The sequence below is a fragment of the Scomber japonicus genome, chromosome 17 (genome assembly GCF_027409825.1).
Source record: "Scomber japonicus isolate fScoJap1 chromosome 17, fScoJap1.pri, whole genome shotgun sequence".
Lineage (NCBI taxonomy): Eukaryota > Metazoa > Chordata > Actinopteri > Scombriformes > Scombridae > Scomber > Scomber japonicus.
In genome coordinates this window covers 2,813,749-2,831,248 of record NC_070594.1, presented here as the reverse complement: position 1 = coordinate 2,831,248, position 17,500 = coordinate 2,813,749, and the positions used below count along the sequence as shown (strand labels likewise).

General features: G+C 42.5%; 1 protein-coding gene across 1 annotated transcript in view; it reads left to right on the top strand.

Moving 5' to 3' along the window:
* Window positions 1-17,500, top strand: part of tbc1d32 (TBC1 domain family, member 32) — a 103,387-nt gene that overhangs the window by 62,101 nt on the left and 23,786 nt on the right. Inside the window, exons 23-27 of the mRNA XM_053337413.1 lie at window positions 8,508-8,615; window positions 9,529-9,637; window positions 10,750-10,843; window positions 10,932-11,057; window positions 12,823-12,898. Of these exons, the coding sequence (XP_053193388.1) occupies window positions 8,508-8,615; window positions 9,529-9,637; window positions 10,750-10,843; window positions 10,932-11,057; window positions 12,823-12,898 (513 nt within the window). The remainder of the gene's footprint in view (window positions 1-8,507; window positions 8,616-9,528; window positions 9,638-10,749; window positions 10,844-10,931; window positions 11,058-12,822; window positions 12,899-17,500) is intronic.

Genomic DNA, 17,500 nt, shown 5'->3' with positions numbered 1-17,500 from the left:
AATGACATTTAGTGAAAAGCAGACGTCTAAATGTTCCTCACTAACTTTGACATTTCTCTTTAATTTGTTGTTTTTCAGGTTTTATTTTTGAGATCCGGTAAAAAAAAAATAACAGCTGTTCTAACAAAAAAGGAAATAAACTCTGCAACTTTCTGAAACTCTCTGCAACTCTCTGAAACTCTCTGCAACTCTCTGAGACTCTCTGAGACTCTCTGAAACTCTCTGAAACTCTCTGCAACTCTATAAAACTCTCTGCAACTCTATAAAACTCTCTGCAACTCTATAAAACTCTATAAAACTCTCTGCAACTCTCTGCAACTCTCTGCAACTCTCTGCAACTCTCTAAAACTCTCTGAAACTCTCTAAAACTCTCTAAAACTCTCTGCAACTCTCTGCAACTCTCTGAAACTCTCTAAAACTCTCTAAAACTCTCTGAAACTCTCTGAAACTCTCTGAAACTCTCTGAAACTCTCTGAGACTCTCTAAAACTCTCTGAAACTCTCTGAAACTCTCTAAAACTCTCTGAAACTCTAAAACTCTCTGAAACTCTCTGAAACTCTCTAAAACTCTCTGAAACTCTAAAACTCTCTGAAACTCTCTAAAACTCTCTGCAACTCTTTGAAACTCTCTGAAACTCTCTGAAACTCTCTAAAACTCTCTGAGACTCTCTGAAACTCTCTAAAACTCTCTAAAACTCTCTGAAACTCTCTGAGACTCCCTGAAACTCTCTGAAACTCTCTGAAACTCTGCAACTCTCTGAAACTCTCTGAAACTTTCTGTAACTCTCTGCAACTCACTGAAACTCTCTGCAACTCTCTAAAACTCTCTGAAACTCTCTGCAACTCTCTGCAACTCTCTGAAACTCTCTAAAACTCTCTGAAACTATCTGAAACTCTGTGCAACTCTCTGAAACTCTGTGCAACTCTGTGCAACTCTCTGAAACTCTCTGAAACTCTCTAAAACTCTCTGAAACTCTCTGAAACTCTCTAGAACTCTCTGAAACTCTCTGAAACTCTCTGAAACTCTCTAGAACTCTCTGAAACTCTCTGAAACTCTCTGAAACTCTCTAAAACTCTCTGAAACTCTCTGCAACTCTCTGAAACTCTAAAACTCTCTGCAACTCTCTGAAACTCTCTGCAACTCTCTAAAACTCTCTAAAACTCTCTAACTCTCTGAAACTCTCTGCAACTCTCTACAACTCTCTAAAACTCTCTAAAACTCTCTGAAACTCTCTGCAACTCTCTAAAACTCTCTAACTCTCTGAAACTCTCTGCAACTCTCTGAAACTCTCTAAAACTCTCTGCAACTCTCTACAACTCTCTGCAACTCTCTAAAACTCTCTAAAACTCTCTGCAACTCTGCAACTCTCTGAAACTCTCTGAAACTCTCTACAACTCTCTGCAACTCTCTGCAACTCTCTAAAACTCTCTAAAACTCTGCAACTCTCTGAAACTCTCTGAAACTCTCTGCAACTCTCTGCAACTCTGCAACTCTCTGCAACTCTGAAACTCTCTAAAACTCTCTGAAACTCTCTGAAACTCTCTGAAACTCTCTACAACTCTCTGCAACTCTCTGGAACTCTGTGCAACTCTCTGAAACTCTCTGCAACTCTCTGAAACTCTCTGAAACTCTCTAAAACTCCCTGAAACTCTCTAAAACTCTCTAAAACTCTCTGAAACTCTCTGAAACTCTCTGAGACTCTCTGAGACTCTCTAAAACCCTCTAAAACTCTCTGAAACTCTCTGAAACTTTCTGCAACTCTCTGAGACTCTCTAAAACTCTCTGAAACTCTCTGAAACTCTCTAAAACTCTCTGAAACTCTCTGAAACTCTCTAAAACTCTCTGAAACTCTCTGAAACTCTCTAAAACTCTCTGAAACTCTCTGAAACTCTCTGAAACTCTCTAAAACTCTCTGAAACTCTCTAAAACTCTCTAAAACTCTCTGAAACTCTCTGAAACTCTCTAAAACTCTCTGAAACTCTCTGAAACTCTCTAAAACTCTCTAAACTCTCTGAAACTCTCTGAAACTCTCTAAAACTCTGCAACTCTCTAAAACTCTCTGAAACTTTCTGCAACTCTCTGAAACTCTCTAAAACTCTCTCAAACTCTCTGCAACTCTCTGAAACTCTCCGAAACTCTCTGCAACTCTCTGAAACTCTCTGCAACTCTCTGAAACTCTCTAAAACTCTCCGAAACTCTCTGAAACTCTGCAACTCTCTGAAACTCTCTGCAACTCTCTAAAACTCTCTGAAACTCTCTAAAACTCTCTGAAACTCTCTGAAACTCTCTAAAACTCTCTGAAACTCTCTGAAACTCTCTAAAACTCTCTGCAACGCTCTAAAACTCTCTAAAACTCTCTGAAACTCTCTGAAACTCTCTAAAATTCTCTGCAACTCTCTAAAACTCTCTAAAACTCTCTGAAACTCTCTGCAACTCTCTAAAACTCTCTAAAACTCTCTGAAACTCTCTAAAACTCTCTGAAACTCTCTAAAACTCTCTGCAACTCTCTAAAACTCTCTAAAACTCTCTGAGACTCTCTGAAACTCTCTGAAACTCTCTAAAACTCTCTGAAACTCTAAAACTCTCTGCAACTCTCTGCAACTCTCTGAAACTCTCTAAAACTCTGTGCAACTCTCTGAAACTCTCTGCAACTCTCTGCAACTCTCTGAAACTCTAAAACTCTCTGCAACTCTCTGCAACTCTTTGCAACTCTCTGAAACTCTCTGCAACTCTCTACAACTCTCTGCAACTCTCTAAAACTCTCTAAAACTCTCGGCAACTCTCTAAAACTCTGCAACTCTCTGCAACTCTCTAAAACTCTCTGCAACTCTCTAAAACTCTGCAACTCTCTGCAACTCTCTGCAACTCTCTGAGACTCTTTAAAACTTTCTGCAACTCTCTAAAACTCTCTGCAACTCTCTGAAACTCTTTAAAACTTTCTGCAACTCTCTAAAACTCTCTGCAACTCTCTGCAACTCTCTGAAACTCTCTGCAACTCTCTGAAACTCTCTGCAACTCTGCAACTCTCTGAAACTCTCTGCAACTCTTTAAAACTTTCTGAAACTCTCTGCAACTCTCTGAAACTCTCTAAAACTCTCTAAAACTCTCTGAAACTCTACAACTCTCTAAAACTTTTTAAAACTCTGAAACTCTCTGCAACTCTCTGAAACTCTGCAACTCTCTGCAACTCTAAAACTCTTTAAAACTCTAAAACTCTCTGCAACTCTCTGAAACTTTCTGAAACTCTCTGCAACTCTCTGGAACTCTGTAAAACTCTCTGAAACTCTCTGAAACTCTCTAAAACTCTCTGCAACTCTCTGAAACTCTGTAACTCTGAAACTCTCTGAAACTCTCTGAAACTCTGCAACTCTCTGAAACTCTCTGAAACTTTCTGTAACTCTCTGCAACTCACTGAAACTCTCTGCAACTCTCTAAAACTCTCTGAAACTCTCTGCAACTCTCTGCAACTCTCTAAAACTCTCTGAAACTATCTGAAACTCTGTGCAACTCTCTGAAACTCTGTGCAACTCTGTGCAACTCTCTGAAACTCTCTGAAACTCTCTAAAACTCTCTGAAACTCTCTGAAACTCTCTAGAACTCTCTGAAACTCTCTGAAACTCTCTGAAACTCTCTAGAACTCTCTGAAACTCTCTGAAACTCTCTGAAACTCTCTAAAACTCTCTGAAACTCTCTGCAACTCTCTGAAACTCTAAAACTCTCTGCAACTCTCTGAAACTCTCTGCAACTCTCTAAAACTCTCTAAAACTCTCTAACTCTCTGAAACTCTCTGCAACTCTCTACAACTCTCTAAAACTCTCTAAAACTCTCTGAAACTCTCTGCAACTCTCTAAAACTCTCTAACTCTCTGAAACTCTCTGCAACTCTCTGAAACTCTCTAAAACTCTCTGCAACTCTCTACAACTCTCTGCAACTCTCTAAAACTCTCTAAAACTCTCTGCAACTCTGCAACTCTCTGAAACTCTCTGAAACTCTCTACAACTCTCTGCAACTCTCTGCAACTCTCTAAAACTCTCTAAAACTCTGCAACTCTCTGAAACTCTCTGAAACTCTCTGCAACTCTCTGCAACTCTGCAACTCTCTGCAACTCTGAAACTCTCTAAAACTCTCTGAAACTCTCTGAAACTCTCTGAAACTCTCTACAACTCTCTGCAACTCTCTGGAACTCTGTGCAACTCTCTGAAACTCTCTGCAACTCTCTGAAACTCTCTGAAACTCTCTAAAACTCCCTGAAACTCTCTAAAACTCTCTAAAACTCTCTGAAACTCTCTGAAACTCTCTGAGACTCTCTGAGACTCTCTAAAACCCTCTAAAACTCTCTGAAACTCTCTGAAACTTTCTGCAACTCTCTGAGACTCTCTAAAACTCTCTGAAACTCTCTGAAACTCTCTAAAACTCTCTGAAACTCTCTGAAACTCTCTAAAACTCTCTGAAACTCTCTGAAACTCTCTAAAACTCTCTGAAACTCTCTGAAACTCTCTGAAACTCTCTAAAACTCTCTGAAACTCTCTAAAACTCTCTAAAACTCTCTGAAACTCTCTGAAACTCTCTAAAACTCTCTGAAACTCTCTGAAACTCTCTAAAACTCTCTAAACTCTCTGAAACTCTCTGAAACTCTCTAAAACTCTGCAACTCTCTAAAACTCTCTGAAACTTTCTGCAACTCTCTGAAACTCTCTAAAACTCTCTCAAACTCTCTGCAACTCTCTGAAACTCTCCGAAACTCTCTGCAACTCTCTGAAACTCTCTGCAACTCTCTGAAACTCTCTAAAACTCTCCGAAACTCTCTGAAACTCTGCAACTCTCTGAAACTCTCTGCAACTCTCTAAAACTCTCTGAAACTCTCTAAAACTCTCTGAAACTCTCTGAAACTCTCTAAAACTCTCTGAAACTCTCTGAAACTCTCTAAAACTCTCTGCAACGCTCTAAAACTCTCTAAAACTCTCTGAAACTCTCTGAAACTCTCTAAAATTCTCTGCAACTCTCTAAAACTCTCTAAAACTCTCTGAAACTCTCTGCAACTCTCTAAAACTCTCTAAAACTCTCTGAAACTCTCTAAAACTCTCTGAAACTCTCTAAAACTCTCTGCAACTCTCTAAAACTCTCTAAAACTCTCTGAGACTCTCTGAAACTCTCTGAAACTCTCTAAAACTCTCTGAAACTCTAAAACTCTCTGCAACTCTCTGCAACTCTCTGAAACTCTCTAAAACTCTGTGCAACTCTCTGAAACTCTCTGCAACTCTCTGCAACTCTCTGAAACTCTAAAACTCTCTGCAACTCTCTGCAACTCTTTGCAACTCTCTGAAACTCTCTGCAACTCTCTACAACTCTCTGCAACTCTCTAAAACTCTCTAAAACTCTCGGCAACTCTCTAAAACTCTGCAACTCTCTGCAACTCTCTAAAACTCTCTGAAACTCTCTACAACTCTCTGCAACTCTCTGCAACTCTGCAACTCTCTGCAACTCTGAAACTCTCTAAAACTCTCTGAAACTCTCTGAAACTCTCTGAAACTCTCTACAACTCTCTGCAACTCTCTGGAACTCTGTGCAACTCTCTGAAACTCTCTGCAACTCTCTGAAACTCTCTGAAACTCTCTAAAACTCCCTGAAACTCTCTAAAACTCTCTAAAACTCTCTGAAACTCTCTGAAACTCTCTGAGACTCTCTGAGACTCTCTAAAACCCTCTAAAACTCTCTGAAACTCTCTGAAACTTTCTGCAACTCTCTGAGACTCTCTAAAACTCTCTGAAACTCTCTGAAACTCTCTAAAACTCTCTGAAACTCTCTGAAACTCTCTAAAACTCTCTGAAACTCTCTGAAACTCTCTAAAACTCTCTGAAACTCTCTGAAACTCTCTGAAACTCTCTAAAACTCTCTGAAACTCTCTAAAACTCTCTAAAACTCTCTGAAACTCTCTGAAACTCTCTAAAACTCTCTGAAACTCTCTGAAACTCTCTAAAACTCTCTAAACTCTCTGAAACTCTCTGAAACTCTCTAAAACTCTGCAACTCTCTAAAACTCTCTGAAACTTTCTGCAACTCTCTGAAACTCTCTAAAACTCTCTCAAACTCTCTGCAACTCTCTGAAACTCTCCGAAACTCTCTGCAACTCTCTGAAACTCTCTGCAACTCTCTGAAACTCTCTAAAACTCTCCGAAACTCTCTGAAACTCTGCAACTCTCTGAAACTCTCTGCAACTCTCTAAAACTCTCTGAAACTCTCTAAAACTCTCTGAAACTCTCTGAAACTCTCTAAAACTCTCTGAAACTCTCTGAAACTCTCTAAAACTCTCTGCAACGCTCTAAAACTCTCTAAAACTCTCTGAAACTCTCTGAAACTCTCTAAAATTCTCTGCAACTCTCTAAAACTCTCTAAAACTCTCTGAAACTCTCTGCAACTCTCTAAAACTCTCTAAAACTCTCTGAAACTCTCTAAAACTCTCTGAAACTCTCTAAAACTCTCTGCAACTCTCTAAAACTCTCTAAAACTCTCTGAGACTCTCTGAAACTCTCTGAAACTCTCTAAAACTCTCTGAAACTCTAAAACTCTCTGCAACTCTCTGCAACTCTCTGAAACTCTCTAAAACTCTGTGCAACTCTCTGAAACTCTCTGCAACTCTCTGCAACTCTCTGAAACTCTAAAACTCTCTGCAACTCTCTGCAACTCTTTGCAACTCTCTGAAACTCTCTGCAACTCTCTACAACTCTCTGCAACTCTCTAAAACTCTCTAAAACTCTCGGCAACTCTCTAAAACTCTGCAACTCTCTGCAACTCTCTAAAACTCTCTGCAACTCTCTAAAACTCTGCAACTCTCTGCAACTCTCTGCAACTCTCTGAGACTCTTTAAAACTTTCTGCAACTCTCTAAAACTCTCTGCAACTCTCTGAAACTCTTTAAAACTTTCTGCAACTCTCTAAAACTCTCTGCAACTCTCTGCAACTCTCTGAAACTCTCTGCAACTCTCTGAAACTCTCTGCAACTCTGCAACTCTCTGAAACTCTCTGCAACTCTTTAAAACTTTCTGAAACTCTCTGCAACTCTCTGAAACTCTCTAAAACTCTCTAAAACTCTCTGAAACTCTACAACTCTCTAAAACTTTTTAAAACTCTGAAACTCTCTGCAACTCTCTGAAACTCTGCAACTCTCTGCAACTCTAAAACTCTTTAAAACTCTAAAACTCTCTGCAACTCTCTGAAACTTTCTGAAACTCTCTGCAACTCTCTGGAACTCTGTAAAACTCTCTGAAACTCTCTGAAACTCTCTAAAACTCTCTGCAACTCTCTGAAACTCTGTAACTCTGAAACTCTCTGCAACTCTCTGAAACTCTCTGCAACTCTCTGAAACTCTCTGCAACTCTAAAACTCTCTGCAACTCTCTGAAACTCTCTGCAACTCTAAAACTCTCTGCAACTCTCTGAAACTCTCTGCAACTCTGAAACTCTCTGCAACTCTCTGAAACTCTCTGCAACTCTCTGAAACTCTCTGCAACTCTCTAAAACTCTGCAACTCTCTAAAACTTGTAATAAAAAGAAGAATAATTGTTTCTCTCGTCCTTCGTGAGGGTCGGCCTGTCTGTAATAAATCTGCTGCAGACTGAGAGGATTAGTTTCTAAAATCCTAAATACTGAAGATTAATCTGCTGATTATTTCCTGTTTGTCCATGAAATGATGAAAAATGCCTGATATCACTTCTAGAGGTTATTGTGTTGACTGGTTTTATTCACTTTACAGAAAAGCTGAATATCTTCTCATGTGAAGAGATGCAAACGGCACATTTTCTTTTAAAAATGGGCTTTAATAATGATTCAATTATCAAAAGAGTTGCTCTAGATTGTTTGCCAATTGTCTAATCCACTAACTGCTGCAGTATCTATATAGTTCATATAGTATCTGCTGTATATTTATATGATTATTGACTTATATCAGAGTCAGAATCAGGTTTATTGACCAGTAGGTACATTAAAGGGCTGCTACAGGTTTAAATATTAAATAATATAACTCTAATAAAGCTAAAGAATGGTCAATAATAAAACTCTGGTATCATGTTAAAGCAGATGTGGAGCTTTTCTCTCTGCAGGTATCAGACTCTGTAAACTCAGTGTGCTGCAGTCTGGCTTCGTTTGTAACAGCTCCAAACGAAGCGTGAAGTTTTTTCCTGAAGCTCAACAAAGCTCAACGATCCGCTACGGAAAGCCGGAGGGAAAAAAAACCTGAACTGAGCCGAAGCTTGCAGACATACGAGAGCTGCACAGCCTGAATGTTTCCACCTGCAGAGCTACACAAACTCTAACATCTCACTCTCTGTGTGTGTCTGTGTGTGTGTGTGTGTGTGTGTGTGTGTGTGTGTGTGTGTGTGTGTGTGTGTGTGTGTGTGTGTGTGTGTTTGTGTGTGTGTGTGTGTGTGTGTGCGCGTGTGTGTGTGTGTGTGTGTGTGTGTGTGTGTGTGTGTGTGTGTGCGCGTGTGTGTGTGTGTGTGTGTGTGTGTGTTGCAGGCTGCTCAGCGTGCTCTGCTGTAATCTGGACTCCTTCCTGCTGTTGGAGAGTCAGTACAACATCTGCTCCATGCTGCTGCAGAGCCAGAGAGACAACATGGCCGACGGGTACGAGACCATCAATACATGATGTCATCAATACATGATGTCATCAATACATGATGTCATCAATACTCCATCAATACATGATGTCATCAATACATGATCAATACATGAGGGAGGGAGGGAAGGAAGGAAGGAAGGAAGGATGTAAGAGAGGAGGAAGGAAGGAAGGAAGGGAGAAGAAAGGGAGGGAGGGAGGAATGAAGGAAGAAAGGAATGGAGAAGGAAGGGAGGAAGAAGGAATCATGGAAGGGAGGAAGGAAAGAAGGAAGGAAGGCAAGGAGGGAGGAAGGATCAATACATGAACTCATCAATATGAAAGAAGGAAGGAAAGAAAGGAGGGAGGAAGGACGGGAGGGAGGGAGAAAGGAAAAGAGGAAGGAAGGAAGGACAAGAAGGACAGGAAAGAAGGAAGGGAGCAAGGAGGGAAGGAAGTAAGAAAGGGAGGAAGGAAGGAAGGTAGCATGTTTGTCTCAGAATCAGTTTAAACACTGAAAGCTTTCAGCAGCAGGATGATCAAGACAAGAGAAAGGCCCTTCCTGTAAGTGATTACACACACACACACACACACACACACACACACACTCTAATGGTTCCTGTCTGAATGTTGGGACAATTTTTAGAAATGATGACACTTTAATTTCTCTGTTTCCCATCATCATCATATCCTCCTCTTCCTCCTCCTCCTCCTCCTCTTCCTCCTCCTCCTCTTCTTCCTCCTACTCCACTTTCTCTTCCTCCTCCTCCTCCTCCCCACTCTCCTCCTCTTCCTCCTCTTCCTCCTCCTCTTCCTCCTCTTTCTCTTCCTCCCCCTCCTCCTCCCCTTCCTCCTCCTCCCCTTCCTCCTCCTCCACTTCCTCCTCCTCCTCCTCCTCTTCCTCTTCCTCCTCCTCTTCCTCCTCCTCCTCCTCTTCCTCAGGTCCTTCATCATAGACGGACTGTCAGTGGAGAGGAATCACGTGTTGGTTCGTGTCGGTTTGGTCGGAGGTTCGTCTGAGAGGAAACTTCCTCCTCGAGCTCTGCAGCAGGTCAGATACAAGCTTTTACTTCCTTCCTTCCTTCCTTCCTTCCTTCCTTCCTTCCTTCCTTCCTTCCTTCCTTCCTTCCTTCCTCCCTTCCTTCCTTCTTTCCTAATGCATCTCTTCTCTCAGGATTAAACCTGTTAGTTTTCTATCAGATGAAAACTAACGGCGCTCCTCTCGTAGTTACTGAAGCGTGTTTCTGGATGGGAATCAATAATTTAAGTCTTGTTTATGCTGAACTGAAAACAGGAACTTATTTATGCTGAGGTCAAAGAAAGGATATGAAAGAGATTTCTAAAAAGCGCGGATGAGTTCAGAGAGTGTTTTTACTTCATCGTCGCTGATGTCTGTGTGACGTTTATAAAAACTAGTGAAGAAAGAAACAAATAGAGAAGAATCAACGAGTTAAAGGATTAATAACTGCTGCCAACATGATGACTGACTTCATTTCACATCAGACTGAGTGAAATATTAGTTTCAAGTCCGTGTAAAGTAAGAATAAATATGTGTTCTGAGTTTGACATACCACAGAAAAGTGTGTTGTTAACCATCCTGCCAAATTTGAATGATTAAAAAAATCACCAAATATATGAAATTAGGCTTCAAAGTTGTGTAAAAATCAGCCTCTGAAGCCCCGCCCCCTACCAAGTGTCACCTGTCAATCAAAGTCACCACCTCTAGAAACATGGACTCTATGTCTAAGAGCTTTCTGCTGCTAGCTCGGCGGCTAACTCGGCAGCTAGCTCGGCGACTAACTTGGCAGTTAGCTCGGCGGCTAACTCGGCTGCTAGCTCGGCGACTAACTCGGCAGCTAGCTCGGCGGCTAACTCGGCTGCTAGCTCGGCGGCTAACTCGGCTGCTAACTCAGCTGTGAGCTCGGCGGCTAACTAGCTAACTGTAGACTGTAGTAGTAGTAGTGTGTGCTGAATGTATTTATACCTCTACAGCAGCAGGGGCGGGTTTATGCTAATCACTAAATCCTGAACACAGAAATCTGGAAACACAGTTTGTGTAAAAGCAGAAATTTGATGCTGGGTCCACAAAAAAGAATGTGTGAAGTTATTCATACGTTTATTTTCTACATTTTAACTCTTTAAACCTCTCTGTGTTTATTCCAGGGAGAGGAGCCGTTCCCCTGGCCGATGTTCTCCAGCTTCCCTCCTCCTCTCTGCTACTCTCTGGATCCAGTGAGGACCCATCATAACTCGCTGGGTGAGACGGACATCGATGACGCTTCCTGTCTTAACTCATTCATGACTTTATTTAAACTCTTTTATTTATCTCTCCCTCTCTCACACAGATCCTGAGATGAGTTTGTTTCTGGCCTCGTTCAAAGACTCACAGAACGAAGCGAGCTGGATGGAAGTCTGCAGGAGACACTACAGCAAAGTCCTGAGCAGCAAACCTCACATCCTGACTGGGAGAGGTGAGACTCACTGGTTACTATGGTTACTATGGTTACTGTGGTTACTGTTGATACTATGGTTACTAGGGTTACTGTGGTTACTACTACAGCAAAGTCCTGAGCAGCGAACCTCACATCCTGACTGGGAGAGGTGAGACTCACTGGTTACTATGGTTACTGTGGTTACTGTGGTTACATCCTGGCTGGGAGAGGTGAGACTCACTGGTTACTATGGTTACTGTGGTTACTCAGGTTACTAGGGTTACTGTGGTTAATGTGGTTACTGTGGTTACTGTGGTTAATGTAGTTATTAGGGTTACTATGGTTACTGTGGTTACTAGGGTTACTAGGGTTACTGTGGTTATTAGGGTTACTATAGTTACTGTGGTTACTAGGGTTACTGTGGTTATTAGGGTTACTATAGTTACTGTGGTTACTAGGGTTACTGTGGTTAATGTGGTTACTAGGGTTACTGTGGATACTAGGGTTACTGTGGTTAATGTGGTTACTAGGGTTACTGTGGTTAATGTGGTTACTGTGGTTATTAGGGTTACTATGGTTACTAGGGTTGCTGTGGTTACTAGGGTTACTGTGGTTACTGTGGTTACTAGGGTTACTGTGGTTAATGTGGTTACTAGGGTTACTAGGGTTACTGTGGATACTAGGGTTACTGTGGTTACTGGGGTTACTAGGGTTACTGTGGTTACTGTGGTTATTAGGGTTACTAGGGTTACTAGGGTAAAATGAGTTGTTTTCTAACTTTTACACACACACATAGACACAGAGACACACACTCACACACATATATACATAGACACACACACACATACCTAGAGACACACACACACACACCAACACACACACAAATACACACACATAGACATACACACACACATGTTGATTGCTTCCTTTCATCAGAGCTGTAGAGCTGTGTGTAATATCTTCCCCCGCTGCTCATTTAAAGCCTTTCAGCCGTTGATCAGCAGCTTCAACACCATAAAACATGCTCAGCGTTACATGAACACACTTCTTCCTCCTGTATGAAGCCGCTGTGATTATCTAACAGCCTGATGAACGGCAGCGTCTCTGCATCACGCTCCTGTTCACCGCCTCGCTGCGTCTCTGCATCACGCTCCTGTTCACCGCCTCGCTGCCTCTCTGCTCATTGATCGGGTTAATTGGTCTCCGTCAATAGTTGCTAATGAGCCTCTGCTGCGTGTTGTGATGTGAAAGCCTCATAAAGCTGCAGCCATGTGTTTCATTTACATGCTAATCACTTTACATCCTCCGTCTCTTTATATGAAGTCTGTTCAGGAGGAAGAGAGTCAAACTAACTCACTCACATGCAATCTGATGACTTTAGTTCAACGGCTAGCTCGGCTGCTAGCTCGGCGGCTAACTTGGCTGCTAGCTCGGCGGCTAGCTCGGCTGGGCATCATCCCTATGTTCCCCGCTTTGTATGTGACCGGGGAACATAGGGATGATCCCATCTACAGTTAACCAGTTAGCTGAGTTAGCTGCCGAGCTAGCAGTCAAGTCCTTCTTTCCTCCCTACCTTCTTTCCTTCCTTCCTTCCTCCCTACCTCCTTTCCTTCCTCCCTTCTTTCCTTGACTCAAGGACAACAGGAGGGTTAAAGTGTCAGATAAAAGCTTGGATCTTAAAAAGTCTTAAATGTATAAACTGTATAAATTGTATTTTCTTTGAACTCGATGTCTCTCCTGCCATAATTTTTCTCTCTCTGTGTGTTTGTGTGTTTTGTGTGTTTTGTGTGTTTTCCGTCGTCAGTGCTCGCTGACCTTCTGGAGAAAGTAGTGAACCTTCTCTCCAGCTCGGCCTCAGACTGCTTCTTCGGTCCGGCTCAGTATAAAGGTCAGTGGATGGAAACCAAACCTTTCCTTCCTCCTTTCCTTCCTCCTTTCCTTCCTTCCCTCCTACCCGGCTCAGTATAAAGGTCAGTGGATGGAAACCAAACCTTTCCTTCCTCCTTTCCTTCCTCCTTTCCTTCCTTCCCTCCTACCCGGCTCAGTATATAGGTCAGTGGATGGAAACCAAACCTTTCCTTCCTCCTCTCCTTCCTCCTTTCCCTTCCTCCTTTCCTTCCTTCCCTCCTACCCGGCTCAGTATAAAGGTCAGTGGATGGAAACCAAACATGTTCAGTTTTACTAGAAACCACAGAAGAAGAGCAGTAAAGGTCAGCAGGCTGAGTTTACTACATTCATATAACTAAAGGAAAGAGTCATGAATGTTTAATCCTTCCTTCCTTCTTCCTCCCTCCTTTCCTTCCTTCCTTCCTCCCTTTCTTCCTTCCTCCCTCCTTTCCTTCCTGTAAAACCTGTCAAATATCTTTTAAAAGACGTAATGAGGTTTAACTCAGATGATACAGCAGATTAAATGTGATGTTTGTCAGAATAAAAGGGGAAACTGTCTTTGATATGAGGCTGCTCAGAGCTGGAGTGTCAATAAATTTAATGAGATTTAGAGACTGAAATAAGTCTTTAATATTACGAGAGGCAGCAGAGAGCCGAGCCCAGTAAAGGTCAACCAGGAGATTTAATTCAGACTCATTGAAGAGAGACAGGAAGTAGTTTGTTTATAAAAGCTAACATCAGTGACAAGTTCAACTTTCACCACCAGTGGTTCAAATGATTTGATTTTAACTTAGAGAAAATGTCACCAAGCTCCAACATTTAGATTTATTATACAGAGTGTCCATAGAGTCTGTAACCGCTTAAACTCTGTGTAAAGTAAGAATAAATATGTGTTGTGAGTTTGACATACCACAGAAAAGTGTGTTGTTAACCACCCTGCCAAATTTGAATGATTAAAAAAAAATCACCAAATATATGAAATTAGGCTTCAAAGTTGTGTAAAAATCAGCCTCTGAAGCCCCGCCCCCTACCAAGTGTCACCTGTCAATCAAAGTCACCACCTCTACCAGAAACATGGACGCTACGTTTGAGAGCTTTCTGCTGCTAACTCAGTGGCTAACTTAGTGGTGGCTAACTCAGCTGCTAGCTCGGCGGCTAACTCAGCGGCTAACTTGGCGGCTAGCTCAGCGGCTAACTTAGCAGCTAACTCGGCGGCTAGCTCGGCAGCTAACTCAGCTAACTGGCTAACTGTAGACTGTAGTAGTAGTAGTGTTAACTCAGCTAACTGGCTAACTGTAGACTGTAGTAGTAGTAGTGTGTGGTGAATGTATTTCTACCTCTACAGCAGCAGGGGCGGGTTTATGCTAATCCTAGCTCCACAATTCAAATCTAAATGGTTGAAATGCTTTTTACACATTTTTAAGAAATACATTTATGACCTATTTAATGTGTTTAGAAGAAAATGTCTGAAGAATTCATTTCCCACAATATTTAATACACTTCTACTCCTAAAAACCCAATAAGCCCAATCACTACTACCGTCCTATCGGTCCTCACCAATATACCTCATCACTCCAGAAATGATCCAAATAAATAAAAACACATGAACTCTATACTGTATATCCTTCTTCCTCCCTCCTTCCTTTCCTTCCTTCTTCCTCCCTTCCTTCCCTTCCTCCCTCCTTTCCTTCTTCCTCCCTCCTTTCCTTCCTTCTTCCTTCCTTCCTCCTTTCCTTCCTTCTTCCTTCCTCCCTCCCTCCCTTCCTTCCTTTCTCCTTTCCTTCCTTCATCCTCCCTCCCTCGCTCCTTTCCTTCCTTCCTCCTTCCTCCTTCCTTCCTCCCTCCCTCCCTTCATTCCTTTCTCCTTTCCTTCCTTCATCCTCCCTCCCTCGCTCCTTTCCTTCCTTCCTCCTTGCTTCCTCCCTCCTTTCCTTCCTTCCTTCCTCCAGAAATGATCCAAATAAATAATTATAATGAATCAATATTGAATCAGGAATCTCATCTATCTGCTAAATAATGTGTTTTATGACTCTGATGAAATGTTTCTGAAGCTTCGACTTAGTTTTCCTTCTCTGTGTCAGAAACCTCGAAACTCTGCTTCTACAGATTGAGAGTCGCCCTCAGATAATAAATCCAGAAGTAAAAGAATGAAGTAGTAAGAATAATAGTTAAGAGTCAGATCCATTCATTGTTGGGTGATGATCAGTCAGCCTCGGGTCTCTCGAGGCATGCAGGCGATGGATCAGGACCAAAAGGTGGAAAAAGGAATGAAGGAAAGAAAGAAAGCTGGAAAGATGGAAGGAAGGAAAGAAAGAAAGCTGGAAGGATGAAAGGGAGGAAGAAGGAAGGAAAGGAAAAGAAAGAAAGAAAAGAAAGCTGGAAGGATGAAAGGAGGAGGAAGAAGGAAGGAAAGGAAATGAAAGAAAGAAAGAAAGCTGGAAGGATGGGAAGGAAGGAAGAAGGAAGGAAAGGAATGAAGAAAGGAAAGATGGAAGGATGGAAGGAGGAAGGAAAGGAATGAAGAAAGGATAGATGGAAGGGTGGAAGAAAGGAAAGATGGAAGGATGGAAGAAAGGAGAGATGGAAGGATGGAAGGAAAGGAGGAGGAAGGAAAGGAAATGAAGAAAGGATAGATGAGAAGGATGGAAGGAAAAGGATCATTGTTCAGTGATGATCAGTCAGCCTCGGGTCTCACAGCGAGGCGTGGAGGCGATGGATCAGGACCCGATCAATACAGACAGGAAGAGAAGGAAGGAAGGAAGGAAGGAAGCTCTATACAAACCAATCAGCTGCAGACAGGGAAGGAAGGAAGGAAGGGAAGGAAGGAAGGAAGGAAAGCTCTATACAAAACCAATCAGCTGCAGACAGGGAAGGAAGGAAGGAAGGAAGGAAGGAAGGAAGGAAGCTCTATACAAACCAATCAGCTGCAGACAGGGAAGGAAGGAAGGAAGGAAGGAAGCTCTATACAAACCAATCAGCCTGCAGACAGGAAGAGAAAGACGGAAGGAAGAAGGAAGGAAGGAAGGAAGGAAGCTCTATACAAAACCAATCAGCTGCAGACAGGGAAGAAGGAAGGAAGGAAGGAAGGAAAGGAAGGAAGGAAGCTCTATACAAACCAATCAGCTGCAGACAGGGAAGGAAGGAAGGAAGCTCTATACAAACCAATCAGCTGCAGACAGGGAAGGAAGGAAGGAAGGAAGGAAGGAAGGAAGGGAAAGCTCTATACAAACCAATCAGCTGCAGACAGGGAAGGAAGGAAGGAAGGAAGGAAGCTCTATACAAACCAATCAGCTGCAGACAGAGGAAGGAAGGAAGGAAGGAAGGAAGGAAGGAAGCTCTATACAAACCAATCAGCTGCAGACAGGGAAGGAAGGAAGGAAGGAAGGAAAGGAAGGAAGCTCTATACAAACCAATCAGCTGCAGACAGGGAAGGAAGGAAGGAAGGAAGGAAGGAAGGAAGGAAGCTCTATACAAAACCAATCAGCTGCAGACAGGGAAGGAAGGAAGGAAGGAAGGAAGCTCTATACAAACCAATCAGCTGCAGACAGGAAGAGAAAGACGGAAGGAAGGAGGAAGGAAGGAAGGAAGGAAGCTCTATACAAACCAATCAGCTGCAGACAGGGAAGGAAGGAAGGAAGGAAGGAAGGAAGGAAGGAAGGAAGCTCTATACAAACCAATCAGCTGCAGACAGGGAAGGAAGGAAGGAAGGAAGGAAGGAAGGAAAGCTCTATACAAACCAATCAGCTGCAGACAGGGAAGGAAGGAAGGAAGGAAGGGAAGGAAGGAAGCTCTATACAAACCAATCAGCTGCAGACAGGGAAGGAAGGAAGGAAGGAAGGAAGGAAGGAAGGAAGGAAGGAAGCTCTATACAAACCAATCAGCTGCAGACAGGAACAGAAAGACGTCCAGTAGACAGGAAGTCTTTCTCTGGTTGGATTAACAAGAATGGTACAGTTACTGTCTTCACCTTCAGTTATGAAGTGACTTTTAAAGCTCCACCACTGATGATTTATTAAAGGAGTGAATACTTCTTCATCCTGTCATTGATTTAAAAATCTCTTTATCTTTGAATCCCTCCTGAGTTCAACCCGACACAAGAATAAGAAAACTATTCCCCATAACTGCTCCACATTAATGACTCCTTCCTCCTTCTTCCTTCCTCCCTCCCTCCTCCTTCCTTCCTCCCTCCCTCCCCTCCTTACTCCCTTCCTTCCTTCCTCCCTCCCTCCTTACTCCTTTCTTTCCTTCCTCTTCCTTCTTCTTTTCGTTCTTACTCCTTCCTTCCTCCCTCCCTTTCCTTGAGTGTGAAAACTATTCCCTATAACTGCTCTACATTAATGACTCCCTCCTTCCTTCCTTCCTTCCTCCCTCCTCCTTTCCTTCCTTCCTTCCTTCTTCCTTCCTTCCTCCTTTCCTTCCTTCCTTCCTTCCTCCTTTCCTTCCTCCCTCCCTCCTCCCTCCTTTCTTTCCTCCCTCCTTTCCTTCCTCCCTCCCCTCCTTACTCCTTTCTTTCCTTCCTTCCTTCTTCTTTTCGTTCTTACTCCTTTCTTTCCTCTTTACCTTCCTTCCTTCCTCCTTTCCTTCCTCCCTCCCTC